The sequence below is a fragment of the Coenobita brevimanus genome, chromosome 92 (assembly GCF_032717465.1).
Source record: "Coenobita brevimanus isolate Jiangsu-jjx chromosome 92, ASM3271746v2, whole genome shotgun sequence".
NCBI lineage: Eukaryota > Metazoa > Arthropoda > Malacostraca > Decapoda > Coenobitidae > Coenobita > Coenobita brevimanus.
Genome location: NC_137045.1, coordinates 15031323 through 15050496, shown reverse-complemented (window position 1 = coordinate 15050496; position 19174 = coordinate 15031323). Strand labels below are relative to the sequence as shown.

Sequence of the window (19174 nt, the reverse complement as noted above, 5' to 3'; positions counted from 1 at the left end):
CCGATTGGAGCACCTTAATTACCTACTAACCACCAGGTGCCATAATTTGGTTATATGGTTACTACCCAGTGTAGTAAATGTTTTCCTGGTGTACGGGAAACCATTTGGCTGGTCACTCAGTGTAGAGTTCCCCATAGGCAGAAGGAGGAGGAAAGAATGAAGGAGAGAAAGAAGAGGGAGTGTAAAGTCACCCATGGGCAGAAGAAAGAGGAAAGAATGAAGGAAAGAAAGACAGAAGAGGAAGGATGGAAGAGAGAAAAGGGCAGACACCCAAAGCAGCACTACATCAAGTGACTGGATAGTGATACACGTTAATAAAAGAAAATTACAGGTAGTCATACAGTCTAATAAGCTATATAAACTGTAATAAAAGGGATTACAGAAATCGTCTGAAGCTGATGAGAATAAGTCTATGGGCCCAAGTTGTCAATGGGTCAATGTAAAGTTGGTTTCACAGATACTTACTAGAATATGGTCAGCCTCCACACAACAGGGCAAACTCAAAGCCCATGATTACCATCCTGCCTCTTTATCTCACCCACAGGTGGGGTGAGGCAGGGAACCTGACTTGAAAACCAAATTATGGTACTACTGTACATTCCACGAGAGGGCTTGAAATACAAACACCAACTGATTAACAAGTTTTGAAGTAAATATATACATTAAAATCATCACTATACAGAACATACAAGTACAGTACTTCTGAAAGTATTCCCACAAACTTTGCAGACAACAAAATTAAGTGAACAGAATTCTTTACATAAGTAATCAACCAATCAATAAATTATTAAATGCAGTCTTGGAATTCTTGATTTTGGCACTTAAACAGGAACAAACTGGTAGAGGAAATAGCAGAATAAGGAGCAAAAATATGAGAATAAACAGCATTACAAAAAACAATTTGAAAAAATCTTATCAATTACAAAAATAAAGTAGCAAAGCCCCCTAACCTCTTCAATCCTATGATTTGTATTTTATTTATTCTATTTTTTTTGTTATCTCCATGTCTTAGTTAAAACTTAAGGGTTGTTTTTTTAAATGAAAGGATTAAATAGAGGCTTCAATAGTCCCCTTAATATTAGTGATCACACCTAATCTGAATAAAATAATCTAACTGGAGCTACAACACATATAAGTACTTCCTCAAAGTGAAGGGCTGAACTCCTCCCAACAGATGACACATTCCTTCACTAATTCTTAACATTACCAAATAACTTTTATTTAATTTACAGAAGACTTTTCAAACTAGCACTGTTATATACACTCTTCATCTATCCCTTCACTATTAGAGATCCTTCTGAAGTTTTTTAATATAATTTCAAATAATCTTGTCCCTCAAAAAAGATATCATCATACTGAAGATATCATAATGAAAGAGTTAAATAATTAAATCTCTAATGAAAAGGATCTCACAACTGTGACCAACTGGTCACCTTTCAGTTGGCAACAACCTACATACTGTATACTGTAACATGGAGTACAGGTATTATTTAACTTAGGGGTAATACTAATCATCATGATCACTTTACCTTTGAAAGACAAGGTGAAGTAGGGTAAAGAGAGCAAGGAAAATGAGAACAAACAGAGAACTACTAACAGAATGCTGCATGAAATGGGCGCCAGACACTTGCTCACTCATTAATAAGGTCCCTGGAATCCTAGTTCTACCTAGCAGATCTATCCTTCAAGGCATTTTTTTTTTGTTTTTTCATTTACAGACGTACTCTACCAACTAAAACATTACCCATATACAACTTTTCCCTTTCATAATCTCAGGGCCAAGTGCTCTACATGTGTTCAAGTTCCAAAGCTCTAAAAGGAAACTTGAAACTTTTTAGTCCAGTAATCCCACAAGAGACATATAATAAGTTAGTTACCCACTATTACATAATCCAGATTACAGTTGCCAAGACTCAGACTCATACATCTCAAAAACAGTTACAGAAGACTGGCTGCTCCCAGTTTACTGTTAAATATAATTTTAAAACATGCATTTCTTTCCTTAGCATACTTAGCATTAGTATAAGGAAACTGATATCACATTCTTATTCAGCTATCCATCACCCAATCTATTATTGATCCATCAGGCATGGCACGAGCCAGGGCTAGGCTACTCAGTCCAGACATTTAGCTACTATATTCTGCAAATATTTAGTACCGTACTGGGATCCACCACCTTACAATACATATATACATATATCACAGAATACTGCACTGAAATGCAGAGTAATATACTACCATGAACTACTTGTATCTAACATGCTGTTAATGCATTCACTACCATGAAGTAATTTGTATTTCATTCCAGATAAACAAATAGTTGTACTCAGCTCAGCAAAGATCCCTCATTGTGGTTATCTCCTTTAACCGAATGACATACTGGTATTTTATCTATCTATAGCCAGACGCCTTAATCAAGTAGGGAATGACCACAAACAAATCGCCCCCATGTTGTGCTGTCCCCTGCCATTTCCCTGCCCTCCCCTCACCTCACTCGCCCCTCTCTCATATACTTCTCCACCCCATCCCTCCATCTCATCCTCAGTCTTCTCCCCCTCTCCCCCCTCCACCTCACACACATACAATCCCCTCAGTCTCTTGCTCTCCATTCTCTCCACGAGGCCAAACCACCTCAATGCATTTCTCCTAACACTTTCTATCATATCGACATCCACACCACAACGCTCCTTCGCTTCCTCATTTGTCAGTCTGTCTCTCCATGTAACTCCACATGCTTTTCTCAAAAAACTCATTTCCACTGCTCCACTCCTGACTTGTGTCCTTTCAACAAGGTCCAAGCTTCACCTCTTTACATTAGAGATGGTATCAGAATAAAGTAATATCATGCAGTAACTTTTTTTTTTTTTTTACTTCTATGCTCACTTCCCTGTTTCTTATCACTGCTTTTAAAGGATCAGCAACCTTTCTTCCCTGCTGCACCCTTTAAAGCACTTCATCTTCTAAACTTCCGTCCTTATTCCTCACACTACCCATGTGACATATAAATTTTATTCTTACTGTCTCTGGACAATTTCAATCAATTTAGGAAAGATGTTTTTTTAACTTACAGAATCAAACACTGCCTTATTATCAATTATTTCACTACAAGAGATCTACCTTATGCTAAATAAAACTGCCTGAAGCTAATGAGAATAAAACAAGAAATACATCATCAATGAGAAAGGGTTAATAAACTGTATCTATGACTTTCACTACAAGATATCTCCTAAACTAAATAATACTGTCATGCATTCGCAAACATCACCATCCTGAAGGTGTTAAGAGATTGTCACTGTAAGGAGTGATGGTATCTTGAGATGGGAGCAGTACTGTCAAAGAAGAGGGGGAATGGCCATGTGCGATTTGACACGAGCGTGGGAAGTACAGAAATTCCATCTTGTGCTGTGTTTGTGATAAGTGAGTACATAAGAATATTAGTGGTATTAGAGGTAGACTGCTGGATAATACTGATTTCATATATGCAGTGTGTCAGGAGAGCATGTGGAGACTGCCAGGCATGCTAGGATTGAACTTGCTGGTGAGTCTCTTGAACGTGTGGAAGAGTTTTGTTATTGTGAGACATTTTATGGGCTGGAGGTAGAGCTGGAGCTTGTTCTGTGGCTAGAATAAGGAGTAGCTGCAAGAAGTTCAGGGAGCTGTAGCCTCTCCTGACAATGAGAGGGCTCTCCCTCTGTGCTAAAGGATCTTTGTATGCGGCATATGTTAGGAATGTAATGCTGTATGGTAGAGAGGCCTGGGCAGTAAAGGAAGAGGATATTCGCAGGCTCAAATGTACAGAAATGACAATGGTCAGGTGGATCTGCAGTGTGTCCCTCAGTGTGAGGCCTAGGGGGGGCTAGGTTTACAATGGAAGAGTTGAGAGGCAGGATGGGACAGAAGTGTATTGGTGTTGTGATGAGGAGGGGCAGATTGAGATGGTCTGGGCATGTGGAGAGGAGGCAGGATGATAATTGGGTGCTGAAAGTGATAAGTGTTAATGTTAGGGGTAGAGTAGGAGAGGTACACTGAAATAGACCTGAGATGAGGTAATTGGGTGTGACCTCAAGGATATGGAACTAAATAGGGAAGCTGCCAGAGACTGAGCAGCATGGAAAGCCACCACCAGGTGACCAAGGCCGACACATGCAAGCACGTTGGAGCCTTCAAAAACGAAGTGAAACAAAATGAAGGAGAGCAATCACTGGAGCTAATAATGATGTACATGAGTGAATATTATAGTAGAGGCACTGCATCCTTGTACAGTTTAACTGGCATTTACTGACATCCATCAATCCATCATCCAATCCTATGTCGTCCCACGAGAAGCGTAGGAGCCCGGGGCTAGGCAAGTTGGTCCTGGCATTTAGCCTAAGATGCTGATATTTGTTGACACTTTAAGAAATTATTGCTGGCATGCTTTTAATTGTGTACTACAGAATCTTTATGTGAACAGGTGCCTTTAACTAGCTTTTGTTACTACCTCCCATTATATACAAATACCAAATTCAAAATCACAGCAGGTGTGGAAGTTTACTTCATGCCAAGATGCATGAGCTTGCGGAGATACTTTGGTCCCTCCCAATAGCCACTGGAGAAAAAATAAATAAAAGTGTAGAACTGACAGTTTTAAACATGAAAAGCTTAACAAGCAACTATTCTGTTTTCATTATGATATTAAAACAATATACCATAAGCAAGTATGTCTCAATCATCAACTTATTTGCCAATTGAAGCATGCAGCTGTATCTGTATCATTTCATCAACAGCTTACATTGGAAACTAGTGCAAGACAAATACATACATGCATGGAAAGCTGTGGTAACAGACCATTATTTCATTAATTAATTATTTTTTGTAAAAAGGTTTTCCATTGTAAAATAAACTTACTTCAACATGCCAAGCCAGTACATGGGTGGCATCATATCCTTCTTCAGATGGAACATTGTGCGACGCTCCTTTCCCTGGTTGATGGGGAAGGTTTCCAAAGGATTCCCATCCATGTCGAATTCCGCAAGGATGCACTTTGAATATCCTGTGGAAAAATATTTACTGATTAACTCATTCTTTTGAAGAAGCATATGAAGGGAAAAAAAAAAAAAAAAATGCCAGTTGCATAAACATCTTAATGCTGTGAAAATCCTAGAACTACACTATGTAACTACTGTAGTGAAGGTTCCTCATAGATTCTAAAGCTACTGCAAATATAGTTGCAACAAAACCAAAACACATCATCATCATCATCATCTAATCCTGTGTTGCCCTATGTACAGGGGTTCCCAACCTGGGGTAAATTACCCCAAGTGGGGTAATTTGGTCTTTTGTGAAGGGTAATGGGGGAGGTAACAAAAAAAAAAAAAAAATCTAAAAATCATACCAGTTATGATAGACTTTCAGACCTATACTAAAATTCAGAGATGAATGTTTAAAGTCATGTTTATTTGGTATCAGTGTTAATAATAAAAATAAATTACTCCTTGCAATAACTCTCTTGGTTTTAGCCTAACCTTTAATTAAGTCCTACATTCAAACTAAAATCTGGGCATCAAAATGTTAAGCAGCTAAAATGCAATTGTGGAAACATAAGCAATGAGGGGTAATGAGTGAAGGGAGGTGTGGAAAATGGGGTAATGGGGTAATGGGTTGGGAACCCCTGCCCTATGAGAAGCATAGGAGTCCAGGACGTTGGTCCTGACATTTAAGATGAGAGTGACCAGCCTCACTCATTCCTGAGTGGCATTACATGAGCAATAAACCCCAACCATCCCTTGGATATGAACCTGCACTGACTCAATATGACTGGAGCACCTTAATTACCCACTAAACCACCAGGCACCATAATCTGGTTATATGGTTACCACCCAGTGTAGTAAATGGTTTCCTGGTGTACAGGAAACCATTTGGCTTGTCACTCAGTGTAGAGCCACCCATAGACAGAAGGAAGAAGAAAGATTGACAGAAGGAAAGATTGACAGAAGAGAAAGGAAAGATTGACAGGAGAGGAAGGAAAGAAAGAAGGATGGAAGAAAGGAGCACTACAATGACTGAGTGGATGGTGAGTGCCCCCACTCCTACATACATGGTGGTATTTTTAATTTGTATTCATCAATATTTTACACATTAAAAACTAGGTAAATCCTCAGTCAACATGAGTAAATCTTGCTGCCAATCTTCAGGAACTTCATGGTGCCACCTAACACTTCAATGCAGATAATACACACCTTTACATGAAAAATGAAAAAAATAAATAAATACAGTCAATCCTCGTAAATCGCAGCAATCTGAGTCTGGACCACTGCTCCGCTCTGACCGAAGGGTCGGAGGATCGAATCCACCCAAGGGTCATTGGTAGACAGCAGGAAGGGCATCCGGTCATAAAATGCTACACACTCCAGTCCAAAAGTCCTCTACCCAGGAACACGCCTTAGCACTTCAAGGATACCAGGCGTAAAACCAAATTATTTATATATATTTTAACTCTAATGTGAAAAATTAATTTGGGTCTGGACTTTGGCCAACCTGCCCCCAAAGCACCCTACCTACACCTATCTAGGCACCATCAAACACAAACATACAAATTTAGGAATATTCAGTGCATGTATTAAATAGAAATAAGCAATGTTAAGGCATCTCACCTTAATCCTGTGATGAAACTGCTTAAGTGAATGGAGTGGGGTGATGCTGGGAAGAACTTAGAACCTCTCAGCATAAGGTGGGGGTGCTCCCTCATGCTGTTCTCCCATCTCCAGCACCTCTGCCTCCCTCAGGAAGCCCTCAAAGTCAGCCTCAGTGATGACAGATCCTATGTCATCCATGTCCTCAGTGTATGAAGGGCCAGGCTGTGGTTCAGGCTCAGCTTCTGCCCTTACCCAGGCAAAATAGTGGGTGATGAGTTCCTGATGTCTCTCATTAACTCTGCGATTATGCAAGTCCTTGTAAAAATGCACAGCATTTTCTAGGTAACCAATACTCTCCCTACACCTTTCCTCATCACGTTCAATGGATTTCACAGTCTCCTCGGCTAAGTCTTCGTAAACAAGCAAATCACCAAGCTCCTTCATTGAAGGCCCGCCACGTTCCTGCACATTCACTTCACAGTTGGTCTACCTTTCCAAGTGCTTGTCGTCTTCTATAACAGCCTCGTTCTTCCCAAACTCTTTCGTCAGCTTTGAAAGCTTCTCTCCCTTCTCAACATGACGAATGAGCTCCAAACGTTGACTGTACAACAACGGTGGCAGCTTCTTGACGCCATACTGCTTAGAGAGCTTCACTGGGGGTCGGGAGGGGCCATGGGAGGTAGGAGGCAGGGGAAAGTTGCACAAAAAAGGCAGGTAGCTCTCGTACTCCACGGCGACGGTCTGTAGTGTGTGGACTGATGGGACAAGAACAACAACAACATGGCGGCATTAATATGAACACTTGCCACCAGGGATGCACAGTGATTGGTTGTCTGGTTGCAATTTTCAGTTCGAATACCGCGGTTTATGGTTCTCCTTGGAAAAGGCTCACTTGGGTGCCTAGGTCCGCAATTTTCATGACTTAACAGTGATTTAAGGTTGCCGGCAGTCTGACGGCCACTTAGCCGCGATTTACGAATCTGTGCTTTACGAAAACGCGATTTAGGAGGATTGAGTGTAAATAAATAAATGTTAAGGATGTTGGGAAGCTAATGAAATATCTTATGTCTGATAATCAGATCTAGATGACCCTGAGAAAACTGCCAATAGAACTGAGATTATCATTACTCAAGGAAACAGAAGAGGTAACAGCACAAATGATATTGTACTGTACTGTACTGTAAATTATTACAGTATATCTGGAAGCAGTTCTCAAAAGTACAGTATGAGGAAAATGATATCATGAAATGATTATTTCAGGGCACAGAAAGATAGGACAAATAGACATACAGCATACACATGTATGTTAAGTCCTTTTTTCACCTGTACATACTAATAACAACAATGGATATCATGTTGCTCCAGTCACCAGTGTGCCACAACAAATAATGTGGGTGAATTTAATACCCATAAACCCTTTCTGTCACCAGCCTAGGGTGCAGAGTTTTGTTTTCACTTGAGGTTTTCCTTCTGGATTTGCTGCTACCCACTGCTCATAAAAACAAATGAGCCCTTAGAGAAAATGCAACACACTACATAACAAAATCAGTTTTCATGACCAAGGGGATAGGAAAACAATGGAATTTACCTGTGAAACAAGATACAGAATAACTCCTGTAGATGACATCAAAATTCTAGTCTGAGTTGAAGTGAGGGTGACATTGCCAGACATGAGTACCAGATAATTCAAAAATGAACCTGTCACCCATATCTTTGATGTGAATGACTTGTAACAAAGGGACAGGTGTTGCTATCACAATGGTGAGGTGTTTCACATAATTAACTGAATAACAAATAAAAATAACATTCTTCTTATAACACCAACAATTTAAGTCATATCTAAGCATGACTGACCTGTGACAAGGGGACAGGAGGTATAGCCATCATAGAGGTGACGAGGTGTTTGACCCTGCATGGCCATTGATAAATTCTTGCGCAGCACCCCAACTTGACCCGCTGACAAAAATATGGATATATGTCAGCCTTGTTGCTGCTGTTGGTGGTGGTGGTGGTGTTGTTTTGTAACTGCAGTTGTTAGTGGCAGTAGTAATGATGCTTTCATTGTTATGGCCCCAAGTTCATATGGATGTGAACCTAGTGGACTGCAAGAAACCAGCCTCTTCAGCTAGGTGTTCTTAGAGATCTTTGGATGAGTTTATGTTTTAGGTTTGTTTATGATGTAAGAATGAGGAGCATGAGGTGAGCAGCTATGTGTCTAACTGTGTTGTGTAGTGAGGGGTTGCATTACAATGACAATATACTGGTAATACTGTACATTTTCCTTGAGATGTACTGTATTTTGTGTTGGTAGTGAAACACAAGTGATTATGGTAACAGCTAGAGGAAATATCTTCACTTATCACTGCGCTTCTTCCTTATTCAGCAACAAGGTACTTAATCAATACATTACTAAATCCCTCATGTCATATATCAGAAGTTATATTTTAGAACTGCAGCAAAAACACCAGCTCAGTGACATACCAACAGCAGCAGCAGTCTTGGAAGTTGGTATATTAGTGCAGTCACCTATACCAAAGATGTTGGGGAACTTGATGTGCTGTAATGTGTGCTTATTGACATCAAGAAACCCCCCAGCATCCACCAGCTTGGGGCATTCTCGTAATACGTCTGGTGTGCTCATGGGTGGCGTCACATGCAGCATCTCATACTATAAGACATTACAGGCATTACTCTCCAATACCCAATCTGACACACACACACACACACACACACACACACACACAAAGATGCACTCAAAGAGTACATACATACCTGTCACTGTGGCACCATCCTCTGTTTCATGTTTTTATGACCCTGACCTAAGACCTTTTTTTGCCTCCAAATTTAACTAATTGTTCCTCTGATGATTCTCACTCATCATCCCAAATCTGGTGCAAGAGCACAGAGGCCATGGGCTAAATTACTTAGTCCAGATATTTAAGATGAGTGACCAGTTATTTTCCTTGAGTAACATTTTGCAAGCAATAAACAGCAATAGCTAGCACCATATTACCCACTGCAGTATTTTTTACATTGTTTTTGCACAATGCAACTGGGTCACTATCACAACTTGAATACAAGCACTGTGATGCAGTTCCATGAAATTCAATGGCCTTTAATTATGAAGAGGGAATGAATCTCTCTGGTTACTTATCAAACTGATCATCCACTTCACCTACACCCAGCTATCAACTGAGCAGAAAGGGTTATGGGATAACTGTCCGGTTTGAACAAACACACGAGAAAATTGTCTGGTTAGAACAAACACACAACTGAGGGTACAACAGTCTCATAACAGGTAACTGGCTAGTGGTAATGGCCTATTCCATACTTCCCCTTGTGACATCACCATTTACTTTTCCTCAGGTTTGGTTATTACTATGGTACAGTAATATATATACTTTACTGCTAAATAAAGATATGTTAGAAGAAAATACAGTGGCACCTTTGCTGTTGTTAATTTACATCATCATCATCATCATCATCATCCAGAACTCCTTTCCCACCCTAGGGCAGGAAGAGGAGTAGCAATGTCCAGACAGCCCAAGTTTGCCCAATCCAATGGGTCACGCTTCCATTCATTCATCATTCAAGCCCCTGGAATCCTGGCTATATAGGATACATCAAAAAACATTCACCACATTCTGTAGCTTCACATAATCATATCCGACAGAGTCAATTTGAATGCTGTCACGTTAAAAACGAGTGACAAATCCCTGACCGTGCACGTCTCACAACATTCATCCAGTCAGCTCGATCTCTTCCCAGTCCTATGATAAAAGAATGTCTTACATCCAATGGAAATGCTTACCTCGTAAGTTGTGAGCTCATCTGGTTGATCTAGGTTCTGGAAAACAGCTTCTCTGGACTCGGGTTTAACTTCAATCAGGTTTGAACGGAGGTTCACTGTGATGTCACGTGCCTTCACAACCTGCTCATACATCAATGAACAACTTATAATACCAAGTCATTTTAGAATCAGTTTAGGTCATACATATCCAAGCTGTTTTATAAGTACTATACATGTAAACTGCAGTGGTGAACTCTTTCACAACCTACCCAAATATCAGTAAACACTATATGTAATAACAAACCATTCTGGATTACTTAATATCATACTAAAGTTGTTTTATATATATATTTACAAAAATAAGTACCGTAAACTGGGGTGGATTCGGACGATTTTTTCATTTTTTTATGCCACGTAATCTAGTTTTTAATTCAATCCAAGACCTTAAGTATTGTATGTGGGGCTGGTCCACTAGGGTATCGAATCATAGCAGTAAAAAATGTAAAATGTTTCATATATAATTATAGCAAATATAGTAATGAGTGTTCGAATTTGTACTTAAACTTTGGTGAATTCGGACACATAGTATAAATTCGTACATAAATAAAAAATGAATGCAGATGACTACCTTGGGTTCCCAGTTTAGTCTCGGCCATGTGTGGGGCCATTTCGGATGTTCTGGGGCTTAAAAAAAATGTTCTTCCAGTACAAAAATAATGTCACTCCCTGACACAATAAGCTAATGACTATAATGAGATACAAACACAACAATTTTATTTTTTTCCTTGGTTTAAATAAAACATATTAGAACACATGTAGATAATATAAATCTAGCTACAAACCTTAGTACTGTTTATACTTAATCATTTCTGACTAATGAAATCATTTTTGGAAGACTAATGGAAAATTAGTTAAAGGTGATATTTAACATGATTATTTGGCTTTACCAATTTTTTTACTGCTTTTTTCACTGCGATAAGGACCTTGATCTCCACCAGTTCTATTCTTAAATGTTCGAGTCATTGGATGACCTTGCTTAAACAGGTAGTATCATAAAAGCTCTTGAGAGTACCTGTAAATGACACATATGAACCCAATTACACACAATATCCACATCTGGCAAATTATAGGCAATTGTACGTTGTAAAAAGTGTTACTTTTCGTTCATACTCCCCCTGTTCGAATTCACCCCAATGTCCGACCTGACTCCAATTTGCAATAAAATTTTAAAAATTTCATTAAATGCTCAATTAGGAGATTAACTGGGAAGATAACACCAATTACTTACTTTGGACTTTCACACTACACATGAAACTACATCTGGGCACCGAAGATTTTCCTGCATCTATACATTAACATTTCTGCCATGGAAAGTTTGCCGCTGTTACGAATTTTATTCTTTTTATATGTTTGCTTTTTAGTATATATTTGGTATGTGTCACGTGATGTATTAATTATCTTTATACACAAAAGTACAGTAAAGAACTACAAATAATTGGGCACAAACAGATTTCTAGTATGTTTATTCATTAATTGTTAATTAATTTAAATAACTTTTAATTGCAATAATAACCGAATTCGCCCCAAGTCCGAATTCACCCCAGTTTACGGTAACTTATTTTAATTTTGTCAGCACAACACAAATGGCCGTACCATAAATATATGCTCTACAGTACAGGCACACAGTATACCACTCACCTCCCACAAGGCATCGGCATACTTCTTAATACCAAAAATAACTGGCAAGGATGTGTTGTAGATGATATTTGCCTTGTCTCGCTTCCCATGCTGGTCAAAAAAATAGCAAATTACAGTCATACGGTAGTACAGATTTCCAATAACTTTCATTGTAATTAGAATATACAGAATCTATCCTATCACATACCTTCAAATATTTATTGAACATGATTCCAGATGAAACCTGAAATATATAGCTATAATGAATACATTATATGAAAATTTTGTCATTTTTCTACTATGTACAGTATGGTAAAAACTGTCATTCTCAACAAGAAACTTTGCACCACAGCCTTTCTATAAACTTTATGATTATGTTACAATGAAACATGGTCAATCCAGTAATCTGTAACCTGAAAAATCCGCAATATGTGGCAAGCATATAGTTGTAAGACACATTACCGAAAATAAGTCATATTTTCATATACCTAGCATGATATTTTCATTATAAACTGTAATCTGTAAGTTATAAAAATTCAAACTGCAGCAACGACCTGACTCTAAGCTTACAGTAATGGAGAAAATTAATTGCTTTTTATTCAATGATACAATTCCACAAGCATCTTTGCAAGACAAGATACCTGCATGCAAGTTTACTTATAATACCCTAAAAATCTTAGGTGGAACTGAGTTGTTACATGTGGCCAATCTTACACATCAACATTCATATGAAGCCAGTCAACAGGACATTCACTTTTGCATGTTACTTTAACACTCAATGGCCTTTATTACAACCCTACTCAGAGAGGCAGGTCAACAGGATAATGAGAAATGCTGGAATATATGAACAACAATAAAGAAAGCACAACAATGCCACTAACTACTGATATCAACTTGCATTATTCCACTCCTGCCTTTCCTTCTTAAACTGCCATAGATTCCAATCCTGCTTTCCCCCCCCCCCCACTTCTACCTTTCCTCTTTTTTTACCTCATTTTGCTAAAACAAAATGTTGAATTACATGCAGCTACCTATGATAATCATGATCTTTATCATCATCATCCAGACCTCTTTTCCCATCTAAGAGAAATTTCATATAAATAGACAAAGATTACACCAATCAGTTAATGGGTTAATTTTCTTAAAATATAAGATACTCCAATAAATTTGGAGGTTATTGTCAGGTACACTACTAACATGCATTGCAACACTGGATGGCTGTAATAAATGTACAGGCATATGTATCTAACTACCTTACGAAAGTACTCTTCTGAGATGTACATGATTTTCTGTGGGGCACCAGCACACTTAATAGGGGTGGCTGGGAAGGTGAATACAGCATTACCCTGGTGGAAGTTTTCCAAACTGGCCAAGGTCTTATTCACATACAGGGGTGAGTAGTTCGAACACACCCCAGGAGTCTCAAATGCTTCTGGGAGTCCCTTGATCTGAAGATGAGTAAAGAATTATGCCGAAATGTAAAAGGTTTGGTGTAAATTACTAACAACGCTTTTGCGTATGAGAACTTCTGATTATACAAAAAGGATGCTGTCTAACTGAACCAGCACACTAAAATCTAATGAGCAAATACTGATGATAACCTAGTAAACAAAATATGGGTGGCGTGACAGCAGTGTAAAAGATTTAGTGCACAACTGGTCACAGTGATGTGGGCTGCTGAAGGTACCATTAATAGGGATGGACATGTGATACTGAATATTAATGTAGCTGCATAAAGAGATGGCCTCGTAGAAGTAAAACAATATTAATGTACTGTACACTTAACTATACTTAATAGTACTACTGAGACGATAATACTGACAGTAAAATGCAGGTGAACTTACCTGGTGGTAGTTAAGCTGCAGCCCCATAGCCAACACCAGGTATTCATAACCCACATCTTGGCCATCCTCTGTTCTAACAGTGTTCTGTTCAGGATTGAAGCTCACAACACGCTGCTTGATCCAGTCAGCTTTCTTTGGCAGCACCTGTCATATGATAATAATGAGAAATAAATAGGATGCTGGCTAAACAACACATCTACAATATATATGACGTGTGTCTGACTGTCAGGATTTAATTTTGCATCTTTACCCTTACATTATAATGACACCATTATTGTTTAATTCTTGCTGCTGCCAGATGACCTCACTTAGCCTAATAAACAGTTGTCATACTTGAGAGGTTCATGAAGGAATAACAAATTAAACACGTTGTACTAAAAGACGCTGGTGCTGGAGAGGGGTGTCTATGTGGTGGCATCGATACTGCTTGACCATACAGATTTGCAGCTTGGTTAAACAAATGCCCCATAAATTTATGCTCCCTTAAAAGAGGATGGCAGACTGCAGGAAAAGGGAACCTTCCTTTCACCATGCAGTCTGCCAGTTTCATATCCACATAAGCCTTGTGCTATGATAACAACTGAAGTGTTTTCTGAAAGTTAAATCTATCCCCTGCAGTTTGAAAAATCTCTTCAAAACAGACTAAAATTCCTGTGACAAAAACACAGAATAAAAGATGTCCTACAGCTGATGTAGTTAGGAACAAATATGGTTTCCTCTTCCAAACTTCATATTTTTAAATGCTTCTGGGCATATAACCCATCTTTACCTTTACCTGGTTCCCTAAGCTATTCACTTAACCCATGGATTGTGCAATTACTCTTTTATCCCACCCCATGGTGTGCAAAAAACAAAGGAAAAAAGTTTTTTTTTTTCTGTTTTAGTTTATTATAAACTTGAAGAGTAACATCCAGGACACCAACTGGTGAAAAGAAAAAAATCTCCCTCCATCTTTGTGTACAGCCATGCATAAGTTTATGTATAGGAGTAGTGAAAAAAATAAATAATAAATAAAATTGTTTATAATAAACTTGAAGATAAATATCCAGGGCATTACCTGATGAAAAGAAAAAAATCTCGCTTTCCATCTTTGTGTACAGTAGCGCCATGCGTAAGTTTGTGCAGGGGCTGAGTTGTTTACGGTGATGCACAGCCAACACAACCTGAGCTGTGGCTCGGAATGCAACGCCACCCAGCCTAAGTTGTGGCTTGCAATCCTCGGGTTAACTACTAAGTCTACACTAACAACTGGAAATTTGTATATGGAACTAACTGTTCATAAAAGTAAACAATTAAAAAATAGTTATTACCATACATGTACTTCCACAAACACATTCCAGTTCAATTTCTCTATCTAACTTAATACTGTACTAGACAAACCTGGCTCATGGGTTTTCCAGAGTCCTCCAGCTTCTTCATGCCACCTCCCACTAGGGTCCACATTGGCTGGTAGTAATGCATCTGGGGGAAAAAAAAAAAAAAAAAAGTATTTCAATTTATGATTAGGCAAAATGAAACTTTAGTTAAAGGTATTGAACATCAACTCTATGACATTAAGAATTTCTTGAAGCATGTATGCACAGAAACTAAAGAAATCTGAGTTAAAATTATAATTTCAGGAGAAAAAATATCATCATCAGGCCCTCGTTTCCCATCCTAGAATATTGGGTACAACGGCGATTAATGGTCTCCCTCTTACCAAAGTATCCTCAATTTCCCTTTCATAGGATTTCTTTAGCACCCTGACTGTAAGCATTCTCTGACATGCTGGAATTATGTCAATGTACTTCTCATTTTCTATTTGGCATGCCAATCTCACTACAAATGGAAATATACTCATCACAACTGACATTATATACTGCTTAATACGGTACTAGGAAAAGCTTATCATGATATGAAAACTTACATCAGCAGGCTCAATCACAGCAACCTTTCCTTTGCCAAGCTTTGATGAGAACTTGGCGGCAGTTGCACAACCACCAGCACCCCCACCCACCACCAGCAACTGATAGCTGTAGATACAGGGGATTTTACAGGACTTCCCTCTGCATAATTATACTATGATTCTTGCCATTAAACTGATTGAAGTAAATACAGCAATAGAGCACAATAAAAGGTAGTGTGTCATACAGTTAAAATCTTTGTATAGTGTTCCAGTTCTTACCTAGCTGCAATGAACATCAACAGGTGCAGGTATACACATACTCAGAAAGTGTTGCATCTTCACAATAAACATATACTGTATTCAATATGAATGCATAATTTTGACCATATACAGTAAATTAATCATGGTACAGTGAAATTCAAACCCCAAACTAAAACAAAACAGAGTACTATAGGAGACTGCATTCTGTACAGGAATCATATACTAGAGATATCCTGAGAAGCTAAGCAGAGAAGAGATATTTAAGTCCCTGAATGGAGAAATGTGGACTGCAGGAGAAAGGCAGTTTCAGCAAGCAGTCTGCTCCCTGGTAGGTTAACATTCAGTTAAGTCTGAGGCCACAACAATAATCCTCTTCTCAACTCACCTCTTCTCAGCTCTGCAAGTGGTTGAGAAAGCAGCATTCTGAACAGCTAACTGTGAACTACGGCACAGGAGAAATGAACGAGTCAGCAGCATGGCGAAGGTGACCTGAAACCTGAAGCACACTTTGACTGTACTATATATAAATATAAAAATATTCTGTACCTAACAGTTATAATGGACAACAGTGGAAAAGTCAACATAATCCTAACCCTGACTTTCCATGTACACAGAGGATGGGATGAAAAAAAATGGGAGAAATGGAGTTCCCCCGAGCTAAGCCCTGTATTGGACAATATAGCCCCGCTAGGGTTACAGGAGGGAGCTACCCCTCCCGGCACGGCAGCCCGGGCGAGGCTCGAACTTGCAAGCCCCCCCCAAGTCCAGCGCGCTACCACTGTGCTACCGCGCCCCCCAGAGGATGGGATGAGTTGGAGCATAGTACTGTAGTATGGTCCTGTACCTTAATCCACAAGCATAACTAACACAACACAGAGTATTCTGCAACCTCTACTTCTGTATGTCTGCATCCACATGTTGGGAGCTAGCCGGACCTAATCTAATTTTAAAGTAGAAGAAATAGCAGATGGAGCTAGGAGCTGGAGAACCTTTACAGTATTATCTTACATTACCCATAATCCTACCCACCAGTGCTCTTGCATCACAGTCTTCTCAAGAGTTGATGAAAAGAGTGCCCACTGTATGCTCTTGTTTAATAAAGTTAGGCTTGTTTAGGTTAGTAAATGCTAATATTTGCATGATTATACTGTGGTTAGGCCACATTAGGACTTTCCACCTTAAATGATTGAGATCACCAAGGAAGACAGCCCTATACTATCAAAAGCACTTATTACTGACATAGAAGTCAAAATTAAACCAAATCACACAAAAAAAATAATAATAATAATAAACATTGGTTTCATGCCGAAAACTACTGAAAATTTTGAATGAATTCACTTTCGTTATTTATCAAGTACTAAATGAAGCAGCTGTGATGAAATAGTTATAACTCTTCCCTGCCAACTGCCACACCCGTAAAAAAGAAAATATTCATTACAGTATCTAATTGTGTAGAATCTAGTCATTAAATCCTTTTATTCTATGCCTTCCGAGGATGTAAGCAAAACGAACTACACTGGAAAGTTTTTATATCACACTCTAACAATCACATGGTGATCAATTCAATCTTCGTCACGTAATCCGCTTGAGTTGGAATCAGATAAGATTGATTAACTTAGGTAATGCCACTTGAAAGAATGTTACACAACTACACTGTAGCACACGACCTACGTGACCTGTGAAACATTTCAGGCTTCTGACAAAAAAAAAAAAATGTTGAGGTGGAAATAGTAACAGCTAGAAAAATACGATAAGAGGAAATGCTATCATCGTCTCTGGCTGTCAATGTCAGGGAACATCCCAGGGCCCGTATTCTCGTCGGGTAAGGAGGCTCCTTATTACTTTTTCCTCAGCGATTTATTTTTGGATATGGCTAGTTAGAACCTTTTGTACGTTATTAACGCAAAGTATGGTAATACTGGAATGCCTTGCGTGGCAAACAAGAGGCCAGTACGGTGTAAGAAACAAAATAAATCACTGAGGAAAAGGCGTTAGGGAACTTTCTCTGGTCCGAATCTTGCCCACAAGAATGATTTCGGCTCCATTCATTTATATCTTACATATTATAATTATATCGATACAAACAGATGCAATTTATAATTCATTAAGTATGGGTCTTCATTAATTCCAATTCCAGTAACTGGTCATTATGGCCTTCAACAGCAATAAACTTTTCAGTTTAATGTGCACGTCTACCTTTATATACAACATAATCTACCGCATGCCAACAATCAATACGGTTTGTCAAGAAAGATTCACAAGGCATTATAAAATTTGGTACATCTACTGAACTACGCCCATAATTGAAAATCATTATACAAACACACGTAACTTAACAGAATGCTCCAATACTTAACAGAATGCTCTGACAAGCAATACTTCCCTACCTAACACAGTGATTTTTTACGTATGAAATACTGTAGCTCAATGTGCGAGTGACGTACAAGTAGCGCAGTAATGACCTTGAGTAAGCACTAGTCGACGAATAGATGTAACCTGTTGCATATAATCAGCAACAGAGTTTTATTTGTAATGCAGTACGGTATTATACGCACAGACTTGTGCCTATGTCCTAGTTATACGACAGTCTTAATATTACATGAGAACTTACCTGCGAGTAAGACAACTCTCCTATGTCCACGGCTGCTCTTGAGCAACTGATTAGTCAAGACTCAAGCGGCCGGGAAAGACCCTTCCCACACGTAAGCCTCTTCTCAGCAGTTTGCCCTTGTACTTTTTTTTTTTTTTTTTAAATGGTGCTCGCAATGAGCAGATCTGTGTGTGGCATCTTTTGCCCACAGAGCTACTTGAAAATTCACTGAACTACCAAGGATTCTACATTCACAATCCCACCTCCCAAGTGGTTTGACTTCATCCAGTTACCTCCTTCCAGCCAAGGTCTAGTGAATATTTTCATTTGACCGCAATGTCGGGTAGGCCTATAATGGAAAGTTCATAGCCGCTTCCATAATACGATGCATTTTTGTTAGAGGGCACTGAGAACACACACACACACAGACGCACAAACCTAAGTAAAAACTGAACTCTCAGTGGGATAAGCTGCGTACCGGTATTCAAAAGATACATCAGTTTCAGGACTTGG

At 38.9% G+C, this 19174-nt stretch overlaps 1 protein-coding gene and 1 long non-coding RNA gene across 3 annotated transcripts in view; one reads left to right on the top strand and one right to left on the bottom strand.

Moving 5' to 3' along the window:
* LOC145412263 (uncharacterized) overlaps nt 1-1980 on the top strand; it is a 42952-nt gene extending 40972 nt beyond the window's left edge. The window contains exon 2 of the long non-coding RNA XR_013899546.1: nt 862-1980. This is a non-coding gene — a long non-coding RNA (uncharacterized LOC145412263). The remainder of the gene's footprint in view (nt 1-861) is intronic.
* Nucleotides 1981-3283: 1303 nt separating this feature from the next.
* Nucleotides 3284-18693, bottom strand: Sqor (Sulfide quinone oxidoreductase). Of its 2 annotated transcripts, none has more exons than XM_080282135.1 (12): nt 18683-18693; nt 16457-16567; nt 15832-15937; nt 15306-15386; nt 13926-14069; nt 13335-13529; nt 12103-12192; nt 10426-10545; nt 9096-9282; nt 8469-8570; nt 4888-5032; nt 3284-4588 (listed from the first exon to the last, which is right to left on the bottom strand). In XM_080282135.1, exons 2-12 carry the CDS (start codon nt 16546-16548, stop codon nt 4531-4533), a joined length of 1320 nt encoding a protein of 439 aa, XP_080138261.1. In that variant the 5' UTR covers nt 16549-16567; nt 18683-18693; the 3' UTR covers nt 3284-4530. The 2 variants fall into 2 exon arrangements, with proteins under 2 accessions (XP_080138261.1, XP_080138260.1); XM_080282134.1 differs by lacking the exon at nt 18683-18693 and adding an exon at nt 18268-18280.
* Between the last annotated feature and the right edge of the window lie 481 nt (nt 18694-19174).